This window comes from Sander lucioperca, chromosome 21 (assembly GCF_008315115.2).
Source record: "Sander lucioperca isolate FBNREF2018 chromosome 21, SLUC_FBN_1.2, whole genome shotgun sequence".
NCBI classification, from domain to species: Eukaryota; Metazoa; Chordata; class Actinopteri; order Perciformes; family Percidae; genus Sander; species Sander lucioperca.
Window position 1 is genome coordinate 20,849,805 of NC_050193.1, and position 18,709 is coordinate 20,868,513.

The 18,709-nt window shown below is 38.4% G+C and overlaps 3 protein-coding genes across 4 annotated transcripts in view; all 3 read right to left on the reverse strand.

Annotated features, from left to right (window-relative positions):
• Nucleotides 1-18,709, reverse strand: part of LOC116063780 (mucin-2-like) — a 126,162-nt gene that overhangs the window by 62,345 nt on the left and 45,108 nt on the right. The gene's annotated exons all lie outside the window — the stretch shown is intronic.
• The window catches only part of LOC116063753 (polyserase-2-like), a gene marked incomplete at its 5' end in the record, with an annotated part of 115,617 nt that overhangs the window by 29,882 nt on the left and 67,026 nt on the right, over nucleotides 1-18,709 (reverse strand). The window lies entirely within an intron of this gene.
• LOC116063767 (RNA-binding protein FUS-like) lies at nucleotides 923-18,320 on the reverse strand. 2 transcript variants are annotated; one of them, XM_031318729.1, is made up of 14 exons: nucleotides 18,236-18,320; nucleotides 17,713-17,891; nucleotides 17,452-17,614; nucleotides 16,855-17,078; nucleotides 16,200-16,401; nucleotides 10,746-10,780; nucleotides 7,270-7,311; nucleotides 7,003-7,112; nucleotides 5,955-6,084; nucleotides 5,060-5,161; nucleotides 4,388-4,535; nucleotides 3,935-4,032; nucleotides 3,245-3,380; nucleotides 2,606-2,693 (listed from the first exon to the last, which is right to left on the reverse strand). In XM_031318729.1, the coding sequence occupies exons 3-14, from the start codon at nucleotides 17,520-17,522 to the stop codon at nucleotides 2,654-2,656; spliced, it is 1,338 nt and encodes a 445-aa protein (XP_031174589.1). In that variant the 5' UTR covers nucleotides 17,523-17,614; nucleotides 17,713-17,891; nucleotides 18,236-18,320; the 3' UTR covers nucleotides 2,606-2,653. The 2 variants fall into 2 exon arrangements, with proteins under 2 accessions (XP_035852441.1, XP_031174589.1); XM_035996548.1 differs by lacking the exon at nucleotides 3,245-3,380 and having other exon boundaries at nucleotides 923-2,693.

Consider the following 18,709-nt stretch of genomic DNA (forward strand, 5'->3'; position numbering starts at 1 on the left):
CACAATACTTGTTAGCAGGACTGATTCATTGTTGGTTTGGGTTTTTTGAGGGAGTTTGATGATAATTTTATTATAATAATAACTATAGAAACAACTTAGAAACTGAGACACCAGTCAGTTCAGCCAAAACAATCTCAATCACTTTTTTTATATGCAGTTTTTAAAGCCACATCATTGGGAGAGAAAAGTTCCTAGATAGATAGATAGATAGATAGATAGATAGATAGATAGTTTTTCTTGTGGCCATTAGAGGAACGGCAGCTGAAGAAGCTGCAGCTTGAAGATGCTATAAAGGTCATTATTATGGTCATTATTATATAAGGATCCTACACTGACTATAATAAAAAATAGAATGTTAAGTTTGGTGATTTTAACTGCACATAGCTAGTTATTGTACGAGAATGCAACACCTTTTAAATTTGACCCCTTATCTAAAGTCGATTTAGGACACGTTCATTGTCAGGGCAACAGCTGTACTCGTTAACCTGACATACAGTAAATGATACTTACAACCAACTTGTTGATGATGATGACTGATTGATATGTTCATTAAAAATCAGTCTCTTCTTTGAACTTAAACAGTGTGCCAAGTTCTAAACAGGAGTGGCAGTCAAACAAAAGGTTAATGCCTCAGATCATAACAATGCTGGTGAGATAAAAGCCATTCTACAAATGAGATCATTAAAGCTGTGACATGTTTGACATCTCAAAGAATCAAGATACTCAACATTTCTTTGAATTACGAGGACTTAAACTCGACCCATTACTGAGAAACAATATGCACAGTCGAGCTTTTACTAACTGACTGTTGCCTCGTCTTTATGTCTGCAGGTTCTGGCATCTGAGCTCAATTAGAAATTTCCCATACAACCAAATGTTTAAAAGCTGCACGCGTCAGTAAGAACCACAGATGCATTGTTTGATTTTAAGAAACTCCTTCATTTGAAAACCAGCACATGCACAATACAAAAATTCATAAATAATAAATACACTAGTTGAGTTCTGTCTCAACAAAAACATGTTAAATACATCTGCAGAGACATGTTGGCTCATTAACAAAAGAGGATTTTACTTCATCATAATCTTAAGCTCTTTTCTCATGACATACTTAATATTTAAAACCAGAGAGTGTACTGTGTTATTAAATCTTGTGAGAACAAATGTTGGCATCTCGTATAGTACTGGTATTCAATGTGATGGTTGCAATGAGTTTAATTAGTTTTTAATTAGTTTTTGCCAAGTGACTGAAGTCACACATGAATCACTGACCGTAAAAAGCAAACAGATTTTCTGGTTTGGTTATCTTGACTGTAAACCATTGCAGCACCAGCTTAACTTGTTTCCACAGCTGACATTTAAGCATGCAGCAACAGTGACAGCTACACATTTACAACACGAGCTATCAGACATGTTTTAAGTGAAAACACAAAAAACATGTATAAAACATAAAGTTATAATCATCCATTACTTTTAATCTGTTCTCTATGTTAACAGTAGTACAAGTTCTGATGTTAAAAGCAACATTCACTTTTGTTTCCATTTCCAAACTAGAACAACAGCTTCAATCTTCTAGATTTTAATAATACATTAGTAAATGTTTATATTCACAAAATGTACTATAGTTATAGGATACAAGTGCCAGATTTGTTTAGTTCCTGCAAGTACAGCAGGTCATGAGAAATTAATAATAATGTTGACACATTTATTATTTTACAATGTTAGGAATTCCTTTTAAAACGTTAATGAATCCACAACAAAGAGAAGAATTTTCCGTACATTTCTTTTAAAGCTGAGACTGAAATGAGACCTGAAACATAATCTCCCTGCAGATGTAGTAAGTGGTTTAACATGGTTAAACTGGACTTGTCTGAAACGTTTCTGAAAGATTGTGTTAAAGCTGGGGTAGGCAGTTTTCTGGAAAAGGCACACACACAAAAATCAGCAGAATGTGAATATCCAGCCCTCCTTCTGCAGCTTTGTCCTCACATTGCAGGCATAAAGCCTGCCCCTCCTGCTATCTCCACTATTGGAGACGCTGTGGAGATAGCAAGACTAACTTCATCCTGATGAATGTTGTTATCTAGCAACAATTCTATGAGAATTACTGTACTGTTTTCTTTGTAAAGCCCTTTGATATGACATACTGTGATTCTAGGTTATACAGTAGCTAGCTTCAAAAACATTAGCTTAAATTAGCTGCAGCTGTGGGCCTTTGTCTACGGTTAGCAGAATGCTAACCTATTAGCGACTCTCTTTTAGACTTCTTTTTTTCCATGGGCCAAATTTTCTAAAGCCTGAAAACAAAGCATAGAAGTCCAGTTTTTCTCAGAACATTTGAATTACAAAATTATGAAAGGTTATTATAGAGGTTTGCCCAATGACACACACAAAAACGGCCTACCCCAGCTTTAAGTTGTAGAGTTGTGTGCAATGAGACCTCACTGAGCAGAAGAAGGAACTGTGGATAGATGTCAACGAGTCACATGAACAAGAGCAAACACAAAAATAGGGATAGTCACATTTTTCTACACACAATGTAAAGGAACAAAGTTAACAGATTAATATAAAAGGTGGAAGGTGTATGGACAGGGGACACACACTGGTCTTTCTACTGGAGGTGGGACAGGGGAGACTTTGTCCTATGGAGGATGATTTAGTAGGGACGGCCCCGCCGCTCCTGTCTGTGGTCACCCCTGCAAATATCATCACACAGATTACATCATTAGCCTCCAACCGATGAACAACAACTACAGGGTGAACAGGTGTGAGGTGTGTGTGTGTGTGTGTGTGTGTGTGTGAATGTGCGTGTGCACGCGCGCACGCAAGTTTGTTATACAAATATGTGTTGAACTTTCAGGTATTGACCACAAATTGCTTTTCAAATTGCTATTTTGTCAACAGAGCAAAGTTTTACCAAAGTTGAATTCGACAAAAAAAAAAACTGTGTTGTAACAATCGATAACATGGGACTCTAAACCTCCTCCCTGATGGCATGATGAGGTACTCAGTGTGTTACCAGGGAATTTGGCACTGAAAAGACAGTAACTTTGGTAGATACCCACTTCTTTTGTCTGTTTTAGACCAATGTGGACCGGATGAACAATTACACCAACCAAAAACCCATCCTTTATTATATTGTGTGTGTTGCCCAGGTATAGCTAATATGTGGGAAACACTGTATTATGTACCTTTGATGTTGAAACAATTTTAATAAAAGAGTGCAGTTTGTTTTAGTGTATCTGACCTTGCGTCCATCTTTCCAGGGCCGTATCCTCCGCGGTCGCCCCCTCGGCTCCCTCTGAAGCCCCCGCGGTCGCCGCCTCGGCCCCTGAAGCTGCCCCGCTCAAACCCCCCTCTGCGCTCTCCTCCTCCATAACCTCCTGACACCAGAACAAGCAATTTGTTAACAATGTATTACATGACAGAAAATGTCAGTTTTACTATGTTTGAACGCCGAGGCAAGAGTTTACACTGCAGACAAAAATGTCAGCAGTCTGACCCTGTGGGGTTAACTGTGAGTGAGTGAGTGAGTGAGTGAGTGAGTCAAAAAGAAACAACAACAAAGTAACATGACTCCTGTTCAAAGGATATGGATATACTTTATTTTCAGACCCAGGGGAGTCCATATCACAATAAAAAACACACAATGCACTTTGTAATTAATCAACTACTAATCCAATCATTTATATCATACAAAGTGTGGTAAACTGTTTTTATAGGGACTATATATCCAGTAGAAAGTAGTTCCAATGAAAACTGGACAAATGAAACCAAAACTATCTGTACGACCAGAGTCAAAAGTGAGTAAAAAAGAAAAATCTTTGTAATTTGGATGAAATAACACTTTAATGAAAAACCTTCTGTTCAAGTTAATAGCATAAAAACGATACACCTCCAATAACAGACTACAATGTAAAAACTGCAGAAGTCTAACCTCTTTCCATTGGGGACATCCCACCAGCATCCTCAGGTTTCGGGGCCTTGCACTGGTTACACTCATTACGCCACGAGAAGTTCAGGTTGCCACAGTTGCTGAAGAGAAACGTGCAGAAAGGACAGAAATCAATACATAACCACAAAATAAAAATGATCTTTACATTTCTGTCATGCTCTTAATGGTCTTTGCACAATCTACAAAATTCTATTTTTGTTTGAGATTTATATGTATATATGTTCCAATTTACCAAAGCAATAAAACAAATCTTACAGTATTTGTATGAAGCTGTATTATGAACTATGAACACAATACAGTGTATGCAAAACATTTAATAAAAGCTGAGATTTCACTGAGATCCTTGAACAAAAAGTCAATACTTTTCAAAACTTATTTTGTAGTATAAAATGTTTCTATCCAGATCCCTCATGAAGAGATAAATCCTGAACTTACGGGTTCGAACACTTCCAGTCTCCAGCTCTCTGTTGTCCTCCTCCACCGCCCCCATTGCCCCCGTTGCCCCCGTTGCCCCCATTGCCTCCGTTGCCTCCTGGGAAACCTCCACCTCGACCCCCCCCGAATCCACCACGACCCATTGGCCCTACATGGAGCACAGAACCAAACCAGGAGATCTTCTGTCAGTGTAACAGTGAAGCCTTCCCAGCCATGATCAGGTGTTCATTCCCTCGCAAGTGTAAAAATAAATGCAGAAATAGCAATTGGAAAAAGTTTTATCAAAGATTGAGACTTAAAAGTTCTGCTAGAAAATGGACCTTGTGGTGAGATTGTTTTGTCAAAGTCTGTTTCCAAGGTCATGAATGAACTTTTAATCATTACTGTTAAGACAACATGAACGAGAAGTCCTTAAAGTTCTTAAAAAATGACGACTGGGCAAACTTCATCTGCTGAGGAACCATCTTCCTCAGCAGATGAAGAAGAAGAATTTTTTGATATGATGGAAAGCTACTGAGCAGCTTCAAAACGAACCTGGTGGTGAGATTTTTTCAATCTTAATTTGTCTTAATGTGAAACAAGACTTCTAAAAAAACAAACATCATACTGCTATAACATATTGCCAACTTAAAAAAAAAATCTAATTTATGATTAAAAAAAAAACAGACTCACCTCCTCGTCCTCCTCGTCCTCCCCTCATGCCACCTCGGCCTCCGAAGTCGGCTCTGCGGGTGGCAAAAGACACCTTGATAGGATTTCCATTGAAGTCCTTACCTGTCAAAGAAAAACAAACAGACGTCATTCTTATGACATCTGAGTCAAGAAATCGACATGCTTTAAATCCCAAAATGGATGAAAGACGAGCACAGAATTAAAGCTATAGTGCGTAGTTTCTGTCGTCCCCATGAGGAATTCTAAGTACTGACAACAAAACTGTCGGCGCGTCCACATGATACAAGCCTTCCGCGGCCGCGCACCGGCCCCCACCCCTCCCTCCACACAGTTGTCTAAGGAGGACATGGAGGATTAAAAAAACAAGATGGACTCTTCAGAAGAGGTAATTATCTTCACTCGAGTTTCTGCGTGGGAAAGTCACCGGACGCCGCAATCTTGTGAACATAGCCATGCTGAGAAATCCAGAGAGAGTTGTGTGGAGCTGATAAGTCTTAATTAGCTTTGTAGCAACTCATCTGGCAATGGCTTGAATGTAACAGACGTTCATTAATATCAAAAAGTTACACACTAAAGCTTTAAACACAATACAAGACAAACAGAAACATCATGACAGTTACAACAGATTCCAATCAGTTTCTAAGGTGGAGAAAAAAAGTACTGAAATGGCCGAATAATAATAAATAAAGATTTCAACCCACTCTTGCTGCACAGTCCACTTCTCTGCTGTCTATCTCTAGACTCCCTATGTTCCACACTCTCATATTAAAACCAAAGTACTGCTGAATACACTTCCTCCATTACATTCCTAACTGCAACCTTATTGAAAATATAATGCTATCCTGTCTGACTTATTGAAGCGGTCAAGGACTAAACATTAAAAGTTATGAGTCACCATCAAACCAGTCGATGGCAGCCTTAGCTGAGGGGGGGTCATCAAAGGACACGGTAGCCTCCCCCTTCAGCTTCCCTGTCTCTCGGTCTGTGTACAGGTTGATCATGGGCAGGCCGGTCTTCTTGTTGATCTAAGAGCATAAACGAGACAGGGACAATGCAGTGGTTTAATTAGGTCATATGACCTAATATGTAGAGACACAAACAATAATAATCTAGTTGCAAAAAGGGGTCAAATTTGAGCTTATATTAACTGTCATGTATGTGATTGTATAAAATCTAAATTTCAAAAGTTTAATTTTTTAAAGTTTTGAAGTTAAATTTGATCAGTTTTAAGCTTTCTGAGACACGACATTCACACACCAAGTTAAAAAAGCAATCAAACACACATTGCACTAATTCATCAGCCTCCATTTCAGTAATGATTAAATCTGTGCTTGTTAGCGTTTCCCACTTTCCTGGAAGCAGTCTCATAGTCTCATTCAGGGGTCCTTAATGTTTTTTTAAGGCCAAGGACCCCTTAGCTGAAAGAGAGACAGAGCTGGGACCCCCCACTACATATACTGTATTAAACTGAGCTGCATATTAAACTGGGTGGATGGATGGACATTCATACCTTATTTATACATCATATTTTAATGCTAAACATACATGGGGAAGGCACCGTGTTTCATGTTAATGTATATTTTCAGACATTTTAATTAAAAGGAAAAAATTCATAAAATTAGCAAACAATAATTTGGCGGCCCCCCTGGAGTAACTCTGAGGACCCCCTAAGGGTCGCGGACCCCCTATTGAAGCTCTCTGGTCTAAATAATTGTGCTGCCATAATTTGAGCTTTTATTCTAAGAATTATTTTATTTTTATTCTATTCTTAAAATTTGTCCAAAGCTAACATCAAATGTTGATAAAACGTTTCTAATTTTGAAATGATATAATTCCAATTGATCCCAGGAACAAGGCTCCAATATCATTTATGCCACTGAAGGACCATCCTACCTCATTCTACTGTACAGTTGGTTACTTTTATATACACTAACATACACTACCTTAATGATCCCAATCTGCTTAAAAAAGTCTGCCACTGATTCAACAGTGTAGTCGTCTCCCAGGCCTTGCACGAAGATAGTGTTATTATCAGAGTTATCCTGGTCTTGCACTGTTGGAAGATAACAGCAAGAGATGTTCAGAAAATCAACAAGAGGCGAACAGGGAACAGAGAACCCAGATGTCACATAAGATGGTGAGAGATGTGATGAGATGTGATGATGGTTGTATAATGTCCGGTGTGAAGTGAAAAAAACAACAAAACTTACTGAAGCTGGGTCCTCCATGTCCATGTCCCGGCTCTCTTGGTCCTTGAGAGGGAAAAAAACTGAAATTAATTGTGGAAATGAATAAATGATAAACTACATAAACAACTCACACAGTATAACTTCTCTCCTTGTTCCCACCACAACATTAAGTATTAAGCTTCTAGCCACTTGGTATGTAGAGCTATGCTCTAAGGAGCTTACCATGGACAGCCTGTACAGCATATTTGTCATAAACAAAACAAACGTTTTACCACCCTGTCTTTCAACAGTCATTATTTCATACCATCTTTCAAGATTACCACTTGCACACAGAGGAAGTAGCTGATGTTATCTTGAAGTCTCACAAACAAGTGCACAAAACAAGATTGTGCACATTATAGAAATACTGCCTTCAAGTTGATTTTGTGCACCGGAATAACCACCATACCTGTCACAGCATATCATTTTAATTGGTTGGGTTGTTTGTTGAGTAAACACAGCCTTGTGTAAATCTCTTGAATTTGATATTTAAGACAAGTCAAACCTTTGTGTTGATGCATTTCTTGACAAACTATGAATAATTTCCTTTCACATAGACATTACCAACTTGTGTAACCAAGTCCAACATATTGCAACACAATGCCCATATTGAGTGTAGACCTTACACTGACACGGTCATTTGTCATTCATTCCTTTGTCTACCATATTTTTTACACAGCTTCACAGAGGATTCTTGGAAATTGTCCCCAACATACAGTACATCTTCAGAGTAAGAACACCATGTTCGTCATTCAGAGAAGGACTTCAAAACGCTTTGTTATTTAGTACAACAGTTACACACACTTTACCCATTCAGAAAACCAACTTCCAATGTTGAAGTTTTTCAGAGGTTAACTGAAACACCTTAAGACGTTCTTTGGTGTGTAAAGTCCTGTCACCTTTTAGAAGATGGACTGAAGTCTGTGTCATTGGCAGCTTGATTTACCAGAGTATCTGAAACTAAGATGTTCCTTCTTTAAAACAAACTTTGCATTGTATTAAGACGCCAAAGCCAAACCCCTTCCATCAACACAACTTTTGAACCACTTCAAATCTGACAAGAAGTGACCATGAAACCAGGCAAACACGAACAGAGGTTACCAAACTAATGACTGACATTTTATAAGTTAATTGACCACACTTGGCACAACTGGTGGATGACTAGTTATTGTTTATGAAAAAAAAAACTCCCTTTCAAAAGCTTCCACACCTTAATCATGATAGCGCCATGTCACCATGACTAATGTGTTCAGGTATCAGTGTCAACAACGAAACTAAGATTTCAAGTCTCAATCTCACTTGAGACTGAGTGATTGGTAAATGTATTTCATGTAGAACCAACCGTACATTAAGTATACAAACAATGAGATGCTTTCTAATTAATTTGTATGGATTATTTTTTTCAAATCAACAATTTATATATGTGTTGATTACAATGGCACCTTTCACCCATAATTTGTGTGCTTTACACTGCAACTACAAAACTAGAGTTGTTGCTGTAAAGTGTTTTTACTCTTACAAGCAATATGTCTTTACTTCTGTGTTATTATGCTGTAGCTTTTTATTGTTGTTTTGTGAGATTCATATTATTATTTAAGGTAAGATCATCTTAAGTGGGGGATCCTAGAGACCTACAGAGTGGTGGACCCTCGAATCTACACTCACCACTTTCGAGGACTTGTACACCAGAAGGTGCAGAACCACAGCTAGTAGGATTATGAACATTCTGCACCACCCAAGCAATAAACTATTCAGCTCCTACACTCACATAAACTCCTCTGTAGCCAACACAGAGTCAGAGAAACCTTTTTTTCTCAGACCAGGACAATGAACTCTGACCCCTGGATATCCTCGGCCTCGTCCAGATTTATTGACCTTTGTGAATCCTTTGAACATTTGCATATTTGCACTTGAGCGTGTACATTTCATGGCATACTTTGCGTCACAACTTTGACATACTGTGTCTACAGTTCACATTTTATACATAGAGCAAACTGCTCAGCCCAACTAGACACGTGGCTAATATGCACATATTTTATACTAAATTAAATGTAGCATTTGAATTTAGTAGTTGAATTTTTATTATTATTTTTTTCTATTTTTTTCTATTCACTACACATATTGTTGGTGCATGTAACAAATCAAAAACCTCTTAATCAACTTCGCTGGTGCAATTTAAAATTCCAACGGCACAGAATTTGTTTCCAACACTGGACCCTGCTGCACTTCAACTACATAATAATTATTATTACATAATCCATGTAGTATAGGCTTATTTATACTAGGACTCTTCCACTTAATTCCAGATTAGAATAGCAAGTGCCATCTCTGGGATCTGGGAGAGACACTTTTTGTTCTATTGTCCATTATATCACAATCTCAGACACATGCTTCTCATTCAAACATCTACAGAATGTCAGATTTGTTTTTCGAGGTCTGAGGAAGGCAGACCTCAGTACCAGTTTACAGACCTACCTCAGTATTTTGTTAGATGCTTACCAACAGTGTGGGAGGGCGTGTTAAATGTGCCTCTTTGATAGCTAATTTCAAGTAGTAGGATTGTGTGTATTTGCTTTGACATTGTTAGTTGCACTTAGTTTGACATGAATATAGTTGTATTATATTTGTTCTTTTGCTCTTTCTCGCTTTTTAGTGTATTGGAAGCCCATGCGGGCTGGGCTCCTTTTGATGCAAGACACTTTGAAAAATAAATTATTATTACTACTACTACTACTACTACTATAGTATATTACTTAAATATTGGAATTCAAACATACAAAATCCTATGCCTTTGGTAAACATTGTATTTTTGATGGTGAAACACATCATGTTATCAACATTAACATAACTATTGTAGATGTCACTTGCACTAATGCACCTGCATCCACTCTGCTGCTTTATAATAATAAAAAATACATTCCTTTTGTTGATTTGACACACTACCCCATCAAACACTGCAGGTTTCCGTCAGATCCAAACACCATCAATATTTCAACGCCAACATAGAGCAGAGGAGGAAGAACTTCACGTAAAGCTATAATGTGACATTTAACTCCCTCTGCTGGACACTTTCATTCACCGAGCATGAGTACACTCACAGTACCTGAGATAAGCAAGACAAGCACACTGAGGGTTCTTACCTGCGAGGCTGTGCTATGGAAAACATTATGCATCGCACTACCTCGCGTAGCATATTGCTTAGTTTAAATAACATGAAAGTCTTAATAACTTTGACAACCTCTGTCATATTTATCAGTAATATTCTGTTCATGTGTTTATGTTTCTGTATTAATCAGATTAGTAGTACATATAAATTGTACATCTCTAAGTATTTAGATTACCTCAAAAACCACACACCTGCTTCATGCTTTAAGTGTACTGATCGTCCCTCCTTTTACCTTTTACTCCTCAAACTCAACAAACCTTTTTGCTCAAGTGTTTTTTTTGTTGTCACTTACCACCAAACTTATTGAATCCTCCACGATCGCCCATTCTGATGAGGAGGAAGAGAGAAACGACACGCATTGAAGGCTGGTGCTGACAGCGATTGCTCTCAACGGGTTGTGGGTAACCTTCACTCTCACAGTCTCTCACTTAAACCCACCCCTCTTCAGTTGGCACTTGTCCTACTGGACCCCCCAATAAACCTTTGTCTGGGGTCTCCTGAATATACCTTGAGGACAAGAGGCCAGTTTAAAGACCTTGTCATTCTATGTTCACAAGCAGCTGAAATTTGCCAGTTTTACCCTGAAGTCCTATCAAGTCTTTAAGTGACTTGTATGAACCCATTTTATTTTCATCATATAACTGGGTTTTGTAACAATTAACCAACCCAAACATTAACACGGTTGACCCCTGGATGGGTGTTGGGTGTTTTTTAGGTCTCTGGCAACCTTTACTCTTTACACAAATTGCAGCAAACCCCAAAACAGGTGTTCTTTGAGGCTTTTCCTATGATCTCCCAAATGATTAGTATTTTCAATCATTATTTCCTCTACCTACAAGAATACTAATAACTGTCTGTAGACTTCCCCCTTTTTGCAATTTCCCAAATAATGGCTTAAGAGCAGAAAGCCAGCCTGGAGAGAAGGTAAAAGCCTAGGAGAAGATTCAAAGATTGATTAAAGCAGAGTATGACACAGTGGGGGCTGGTAGGGAAGGTGGTGGTAACAGGTTAGAAAGGCAGGTAATGGTAATGGTAATGTATTGTAGTGTAGTGTAGTGTAGTGTGTGTCTGTGCAGCGTGTGTAAAGACCACAGTTTACGTGCCATTTTTGCAAGTAGTTGCAGACAAAAAGACACTCAGGAGGAGGAAGAACACCATATTGGCCTTGGACTTCACAGAGCGTCAAAGTTTACTGGCCAACTTCCAATATATAGAGAAAAAATCTAAAATATTCTTCTGGGCAAATTTATCTGTCTTAGAGTTATACATCTGCAGTTAGTTTACACTTAAACACCTAACAGTTTGTGCCTTTTATAAACATTACATACATTTCATTATACTAAGGTGTCACATCTAGTGTGGTAGGACACAAGCACCAGTCGCTTTTTTTTTTTACTCACACTTACATGTTCCTCCATTCTCAAATCTTAAACCAAGATCACTCAAAAAACATTTAAACTCATCAATATGTAAAGATAAAAATGTCATAATTTACCTATGCTTTTGTTGAACAACACAGGAGGACATCAGCCGAAATCTACCTAACTTCGTGACATGGAATTCTATTCTATTAGTGCCCATTGCCATAGGCCTACTTAAAGGAATCTGTGATGACGCATTTGGGATTGAGTTCCAGATATTGTAATGGTGGGGAAGGAGATCGAGATATAGTCTGTGATAGGTAACACAACGTACAATGAAATGGCAAATTAATTTGTCAATGAGTAACAAGAAAGGTACATGAAATATAATGCAACCTCTATAACAAAAACATCAACTTACCATACCAGATTCTGCTTCATAGCTTCACTATTGTTGTAAAAAAAACAAAGTGATTTGATTCTGTTCTGTACTATAAACGTATAAAAGCCATAACTTAAATTTTTATAACATTTATATATCTTTCTTAAGTTTGCCCAGAAAATCCAGTTTAGAGAGCAGTGACAAACTACTTTGCTAATTGGAAAGTAGCTTGTGTTGCATTTCTGGGCTACGTACAAACAGCCACCACAAATTCATTCTCAACCTGTTTTCAATGCTAGTTTTCCCCTTTCTTGTGTTTAACAGAACTTCCTCCAAGCAAATAAATTGCAGATTTAAAAAGGTACATTGAGTTTTGTATTTCTGCTTATAACCTGGCTTTCGTGTAATGCGGAGTTGAGTGTGATCATACCATAATTTCTGTAATAATGATGGAAAGTTTGGGACCAGAAATGTTGTCCTTTTAAAAACTCTGAACATGAAAAGCGTTTGGATTATCCCACTGGTAGTGGAATCGTCTACACAGAGTCTGCTGTACACATTTTTTGTGTTTTTAGCATAGACTGTATATATAAAAGCCAATATAGACACTTTTAATCTATTACAAATTCTATCAAATATTATTATTTATATTATTTATATAATATTGTGTATGTTCCTATAGTTACTTCAGAAAAACAACAAATGTAGCTTTAGAAAGACCTTTATTTCACATTGAAATGGGCATTAACTTAAAAAATTACATAAACCACAAACAACACTGGCAATATTTTTAAGATTATGTTAAATTGATGAATTAAATAATGTAGTTCACCTTTTACAATCCAATGTAAATTTCCCACACAAACACTGCTGTGGGTCAAGGTAAAGGCAAACTTAACTGTCACAAGACATGTCTGCATAATAAAAAGAGGTAGTTGAATCACTGGTGCCACATTGTTAATTACAGTAGAAATGGTTGACATTACAAACCACAATATAAAAATATAGCTTAACATATACAGCTTAAAGCACTTGTGCAGCACTCTGTTCAGTCAAGTCCAAATGCCTGGGTAAAGAAATAAAAGCTGCCTTTACAATTACAGTGAGCATAGTGTGACAGTCTGTTGGTTGTCTGTAATGCACAGTGGAAAAAGAAAAAAAAACCTGCGAGCCTTGTCCATCTTCCCCGGATTGTTAACAGCCCTCCACCTGCATCTCTGGGTGATGCCAGAGAAGATGGACTTACTTCTGAGGTATTGGGTGGGTGCACATGCCATCGTGTCTCTCCACACTCCTATTTCTGAAAGAAAGAGTCATCAATTTCAATTTGAGCCCCTCATAGTTAAATATATATGCACACTAGCATGTAACTGTACTTCATTAATTATCGGGGGAGAATACAGATGAATCAACAACAGTCTATTGTTCTTTAGTGTAACTTTAATTTAGTTAAATGAGCTTATTTCTGCTAACGTTAGCTCTTAAAAGCATGTAAAGGCTAAATGCCCCAACCATAGACTGATGGAGCAAACAGTAGCAAGACATTATCGGTGCATTATGGTTGTTACAGTTAACCAAACATTATAAGAAACTTGGCTATACATCTGCTAATACTTAGCGTTAGATAATGATAAGCATTGACAATCCCCGTTTTGCATTTCGCTGATACTACGTTTAAATTAGGACAACGTAAACTTCGATTTGCAGAAAATTAACGTTAGCATGTTTTACCATAAGTGGCTAGCTAACGTTACAGACAATTTACATGGTAACTTCAGATACATTTACTTTACAATGTGACTCATCTTATATGTAATATAACTACTGGACAAAGATATATTTAAAACCTAGCGAATCTATATCTTACCTCGAATTATGTATACTACCTTTCACCAGCAGTTGCATCCAGATTGCCAGTGAACATGTTGAACAGCGTTGCCAACTCCAAAAACAAAAAACAGTCAGACACCGCCCAATAGTCTATGGCTCCTCCCTCTCTCCGCCCTCTCGTCTAAAAACGTCACATCCGCAACCAGGATGGCTGCGCCCATAAACGCAAACTCGACGACGGATAACTGATCTCCACAAACCAATGGGTGACGTCACACATGCTCTGTCCATTAATATATACAGTCTATGGTTTTTAGTCATGTAAAAAAAAAGGCAACAAGACCATAACATAAAGATTTTGTATCGGTTCAGGCACCGCCACTGTTTTAAAAGTATCAATTTAGCACCAGTATTGAAAAAAAAAAAAAAAAAGTGATACCCAACCCTAATCTCAATGGGTTCAGGGTGCATTCCAACCTGTATTTAGAGCTATCCACTTGTGATCGGATCACTCAGGACAGATTATAAAACCAGTTGAAAATGAAGCCAGACAACAAACCTAAATCTGTTAGCCATGGTCAGCCAGACCCAACGCAGCAATTTATCCTGGTTCATGTTGTAGCACTTTCATTCAAGGATCCATCATTAACAAATTATATGAGTCACTGGCATGTTCATTGCAACTTCACACAAGCGCCTTCTTGTTTTTGGTGGTAATGATCATAACGTAGACTTTAAAAATATGTTTTCTGACCAGCATTCAGCCACAAGGACCTTAAATCCAAACCCCTGTTTGATATGATGTCAACTCTGAATTTCACCCAGTTTACAAGCTTAACTCGTCATTTTAAACGCTACCTGTTTGTGGGCAACCATGTTTTGAACATGTACATACAATTTTCTTTTGTGAGCTCTGGGCATTTTATGTTTTCTGATCAAACACATCAGAGGTGTTTTATAAAATTCTGTGGTTTAAATGAATCGTTAATTTTATTAAATTTATAGCAAACCAAAAAAAAAAAAAAAAATCCCAACATGAGTTACTGAAGGTTCTGCGTTACACACAGGAAGATTTTTCCCGAATTAAATGTATAACAGGGGAGCACAGTTCATTGCATGAACGGCAATTATTTTCTTTTCGTTACACTGTATATATTTTAATGTAAAAATGTTTGTATTAATATTCAGATATTGATTTATATCATAACCACAGCATTGCAGCAATGATTGGTTTGTGTTGGGTGGTCGGATCGATACTATACCACCAAAACTAAGCCCTGTTCTGAGTTTTTAGAAGCAATATTAATGATAAAAAAAAAAATGGATCTGTCTAACGTTAGATCACGCTCTGGGAAGATAAACACTCTCCGTGTGCATGCGTGCTAGTTCAGAGAATTCACACAATTAACATATTTGTCATTTAAATGCTCTTGTGTTTTAACATGCATGTGATTAAGTAATTAACAGAGTAAAAAGAAATGCTAATCTGAGTAAATCACTCAGTGGGAATAAAAATGTATTCAGAAGCAGCCTATTGATGATGCATTCACCTTACAAAAGCATGACACATTACTTCTCCCTCTGTCAGAGTACAGTAGCAGCTTTTAATAAGAAGTATCAGGATCGATTTAGTAATTCTTGCCCTGGTATCATTTGGTAATGGATCTGAACCGATTTTATTATATTATTTTAGTTATTTCCCAGAGTTGCAGCACAGGACTTTGACTGTATCTGTCCTCAGTTTAACTCAGGGAGGTGCTATGAAACACAGATGAACTTTTAATCAGGTATGTTTTCACCTAAGAGAGGTGCATGTATGGCATACAGATCTGAGAACAAACCAAGATCCTTGCAGTTGTCACTGCAGACTGAAAACGTAGCAAATGCTTTGTGGCAATTTAAGAATCCCTAAGACTCAATTTCCTCAAAAGTAAGTGGCAGGGGAAATTTGACACAGCACCTCTCAATTGCTTTAAGATGTAGCTACAACAGCACTGGAACAGCACTCTCTCTTCTATTTTATACTCCTCGACATAGCTCCACATGTAACCCCAAGAGAGGAAACATTTACGTGCATCACTGTAGATTCAGTGTGCTTTCATGAGTCCAGGAGACCTAATACACTAGACAGGACTGACAATATGGGCACTGGATGATTTTTTTAAACACTCACCCCATGCCTCCTCTTCCTCTTGGACCACCTCGGCCACCTCGGTCAAAACCACGATCATATCCGCCACCACCGCGACCTCCAAATCCACCCCCGCGTCCCCTGCCACCGCGGCCATCCTGACCTCCGTAACCTCCATCGGGACCAGTGTACCCTCCACCTCCTCCTCCTCCTCCGCTCATCGGTGGGCTTTCGTCTCCATATCCTGAGAGAGTTGAGACAATCAGACCTCAACAGATTTACCTGTTTGAGTGCACTTTACACACTCATGTCAACAAATGTCAACACTATATTATAAAAACAAAATGTTTGATTTAGTTGTATCCAATTCACTCTAGAAAACTTTGTGGCTATGGGACACTGTGGACACAGTGCATGTGGAGGTGAATGGAATTTGTGCTCAAACTAATGAAAAAATGACATTTGAAAAACCCAACAGCAATGTGTTTTTCCCAAAACGATAACCCACAGATCTCACTGCAACTACTTTTCTACTACAAAAAAACTGTCCCTATAAAAGCTGTTAGAGAGGTCCGTGAACGATCCTGAGCAGCAAAATGTGTATGTCATGTCCAACTTTGTCCCATGTTGAGTTCATGTTAACTTAATTTCACTTGGGAAACGTTAAAAAAAAAGTTAATATAAACCCATCCCTTACCTCCACCTTGACCATACTGGCTCTGCTGACTGTAGCTCTGCGGAGGGGGCGAGTTGTAGCTCGAAGGCTGGTTGTAGTGACCTCCTCCGTGTTGGGATGATTGTTGGTGGCTCCCGCTGCCCCCATAGCCACCAGTCTGACCTCCACCGCTGCCGTAACCACCTCCACTCTGTCCACCGCTCGGTGGCTGGTTGTAGCCAGAGGCCTGCGGGTTACCTTCATAGCTGTTGAAGGTTGGGAGAAGAGAGGCATAAAAAGCAAGAAAACACCACCACCAAGGCTACACAACTGTGGCACCAAAGCTTGCTGGAGTAGAAACTTAAACTGGTGGTTACCAAACTTTTCTTAAACCACAAGACACCTGCATAGTGATTGTGTAAGCTATATTTACAATAATACATCTTCAGTTTAAATCAGTTTCACAGAGATATCAGACTATTGTGGACCTGGAAACTTACATGTCAGAAAGGATGTTTTGACTGTGAGCTGTCTTAGCTGCAGCATAACTGCATATTTAAAAAAGCAGCAACTTCCTGCACAAATGGGGCTAAAGTCTGTTAAAAAAGAGTAGAGACGCAAAAGCTGATGGTGTCTTACCCTGCGGAGGATGAAGAAGGAGGCTGCTGCTGGCTGTACCCAGAGAAGGATGACTGCTGGTTGTAGCTCATGTTGGAGGGCGGGTTGCTGTTATAGCCTCCAGGGCTATAGGACTGATTATAACCACCACCACCACCCTGGTTAGAGGGTGGAGAACTGTATCCTACAGGGAGAACAGAGGAGACAGGACATGGAGTTAAAGTTAACTACACCACAATGTGTGACTGCTAAAATGTGTGGTTTTGGAGAGTCTTCCTCTACCTGACTGGGATTGACCATAGCTGCCAAATCCTCCCTGGCTGTAGGAGCCGGGGCTGCTGTCAGAGCTCTGGTTATAGCCCCCGTAGCCCTGCTGGCTGTAGCTCTGTCCAGAAGACTGACCATAGCCCTGGTTAGCACCACCACCTCCACTACCTCCACCTCCGCCATAGGACCCATAGCTGCAAGAGGTTAAAAAAACACATCAAACATTAACACAGTGCTTAAAAACTGTAATTCAATGATAGTAAGCATTTTTCCATAATTTTCCGAGTATATACAGATGAGATTTCCTAAATTATTTTGTTAATTTCAGGGTTTCCTCATACTTTTCTTGGTTAACCCAAATTTACAACCTGATTCTCATGTCCCCAAACATTATATGTGTTTCTAGTATAGCTGTTTGTATGAGAATGAATGGAGCTCTTGATAGATTACATAGAGTATGATAAATTTAAAAACTAAATAAATCTGGTCTCGACCCCAAGGTTGAGAAACTCTAGTTTATGATTGAGACATTACTTACCCCTGGCCAGATGTTTGGGAATAATCTATGGAATGAAGAAAATCGAGTGTTATCAAAACATTTTAACAGTATAGATCTGATAGTACTGATCCAAATGCTACGAAGCATCTTTCACATTGGAATCCCCCCTCAATAACAGTACATTTTAAAGATAGTACAAATAAATCAGTGTGATGCTGGTTTCTGTTTGGCAAATATGGGCTGCAGTCTAACCCAACAGAAATAATACAACACGTTTTAATGCCTGTTATTAATAATAATAATATTATTATCTTCCAACACATAAATACAGTGGGATGAGAAATGAACCAGCAGTGTAATAAAGTAGCTGAAGCTGTTAGAATACTTGATTTGTTAGACAAGCGGCTTTTAAAACATACCGTTTGTGGTGTTTTTTGTTTTTTTAATACAAAAAGACATTTATTAAGTGTAAACAAACATCTAACAAGTGTTGGAAAGTACATTTACTCAAGG

Coding starts and splice junctions, on each gene's coding strand:
- LOC116063767 (XM_031318729.1), bottom strand. CDS start 17,522: ATGAGCTACAACCAGCAGTCATCCTTCTCTGGGTACAGCCAGCAGCAG. Junction 16,402..16,854: donor CCAGTATGGTCAAGGTGGAG/GTAAGGGATGGG, acceptor CAACTCTCTCAG/GATATGGAGACGAAAGCCCA. Junction 7,312..10,745: donor AGGATTCAATAAGTTTGGTG/GTAAGTGACAAC, acceptor TTCCCTCTCAAG/GACCAAGAGAGCCGGGACAT.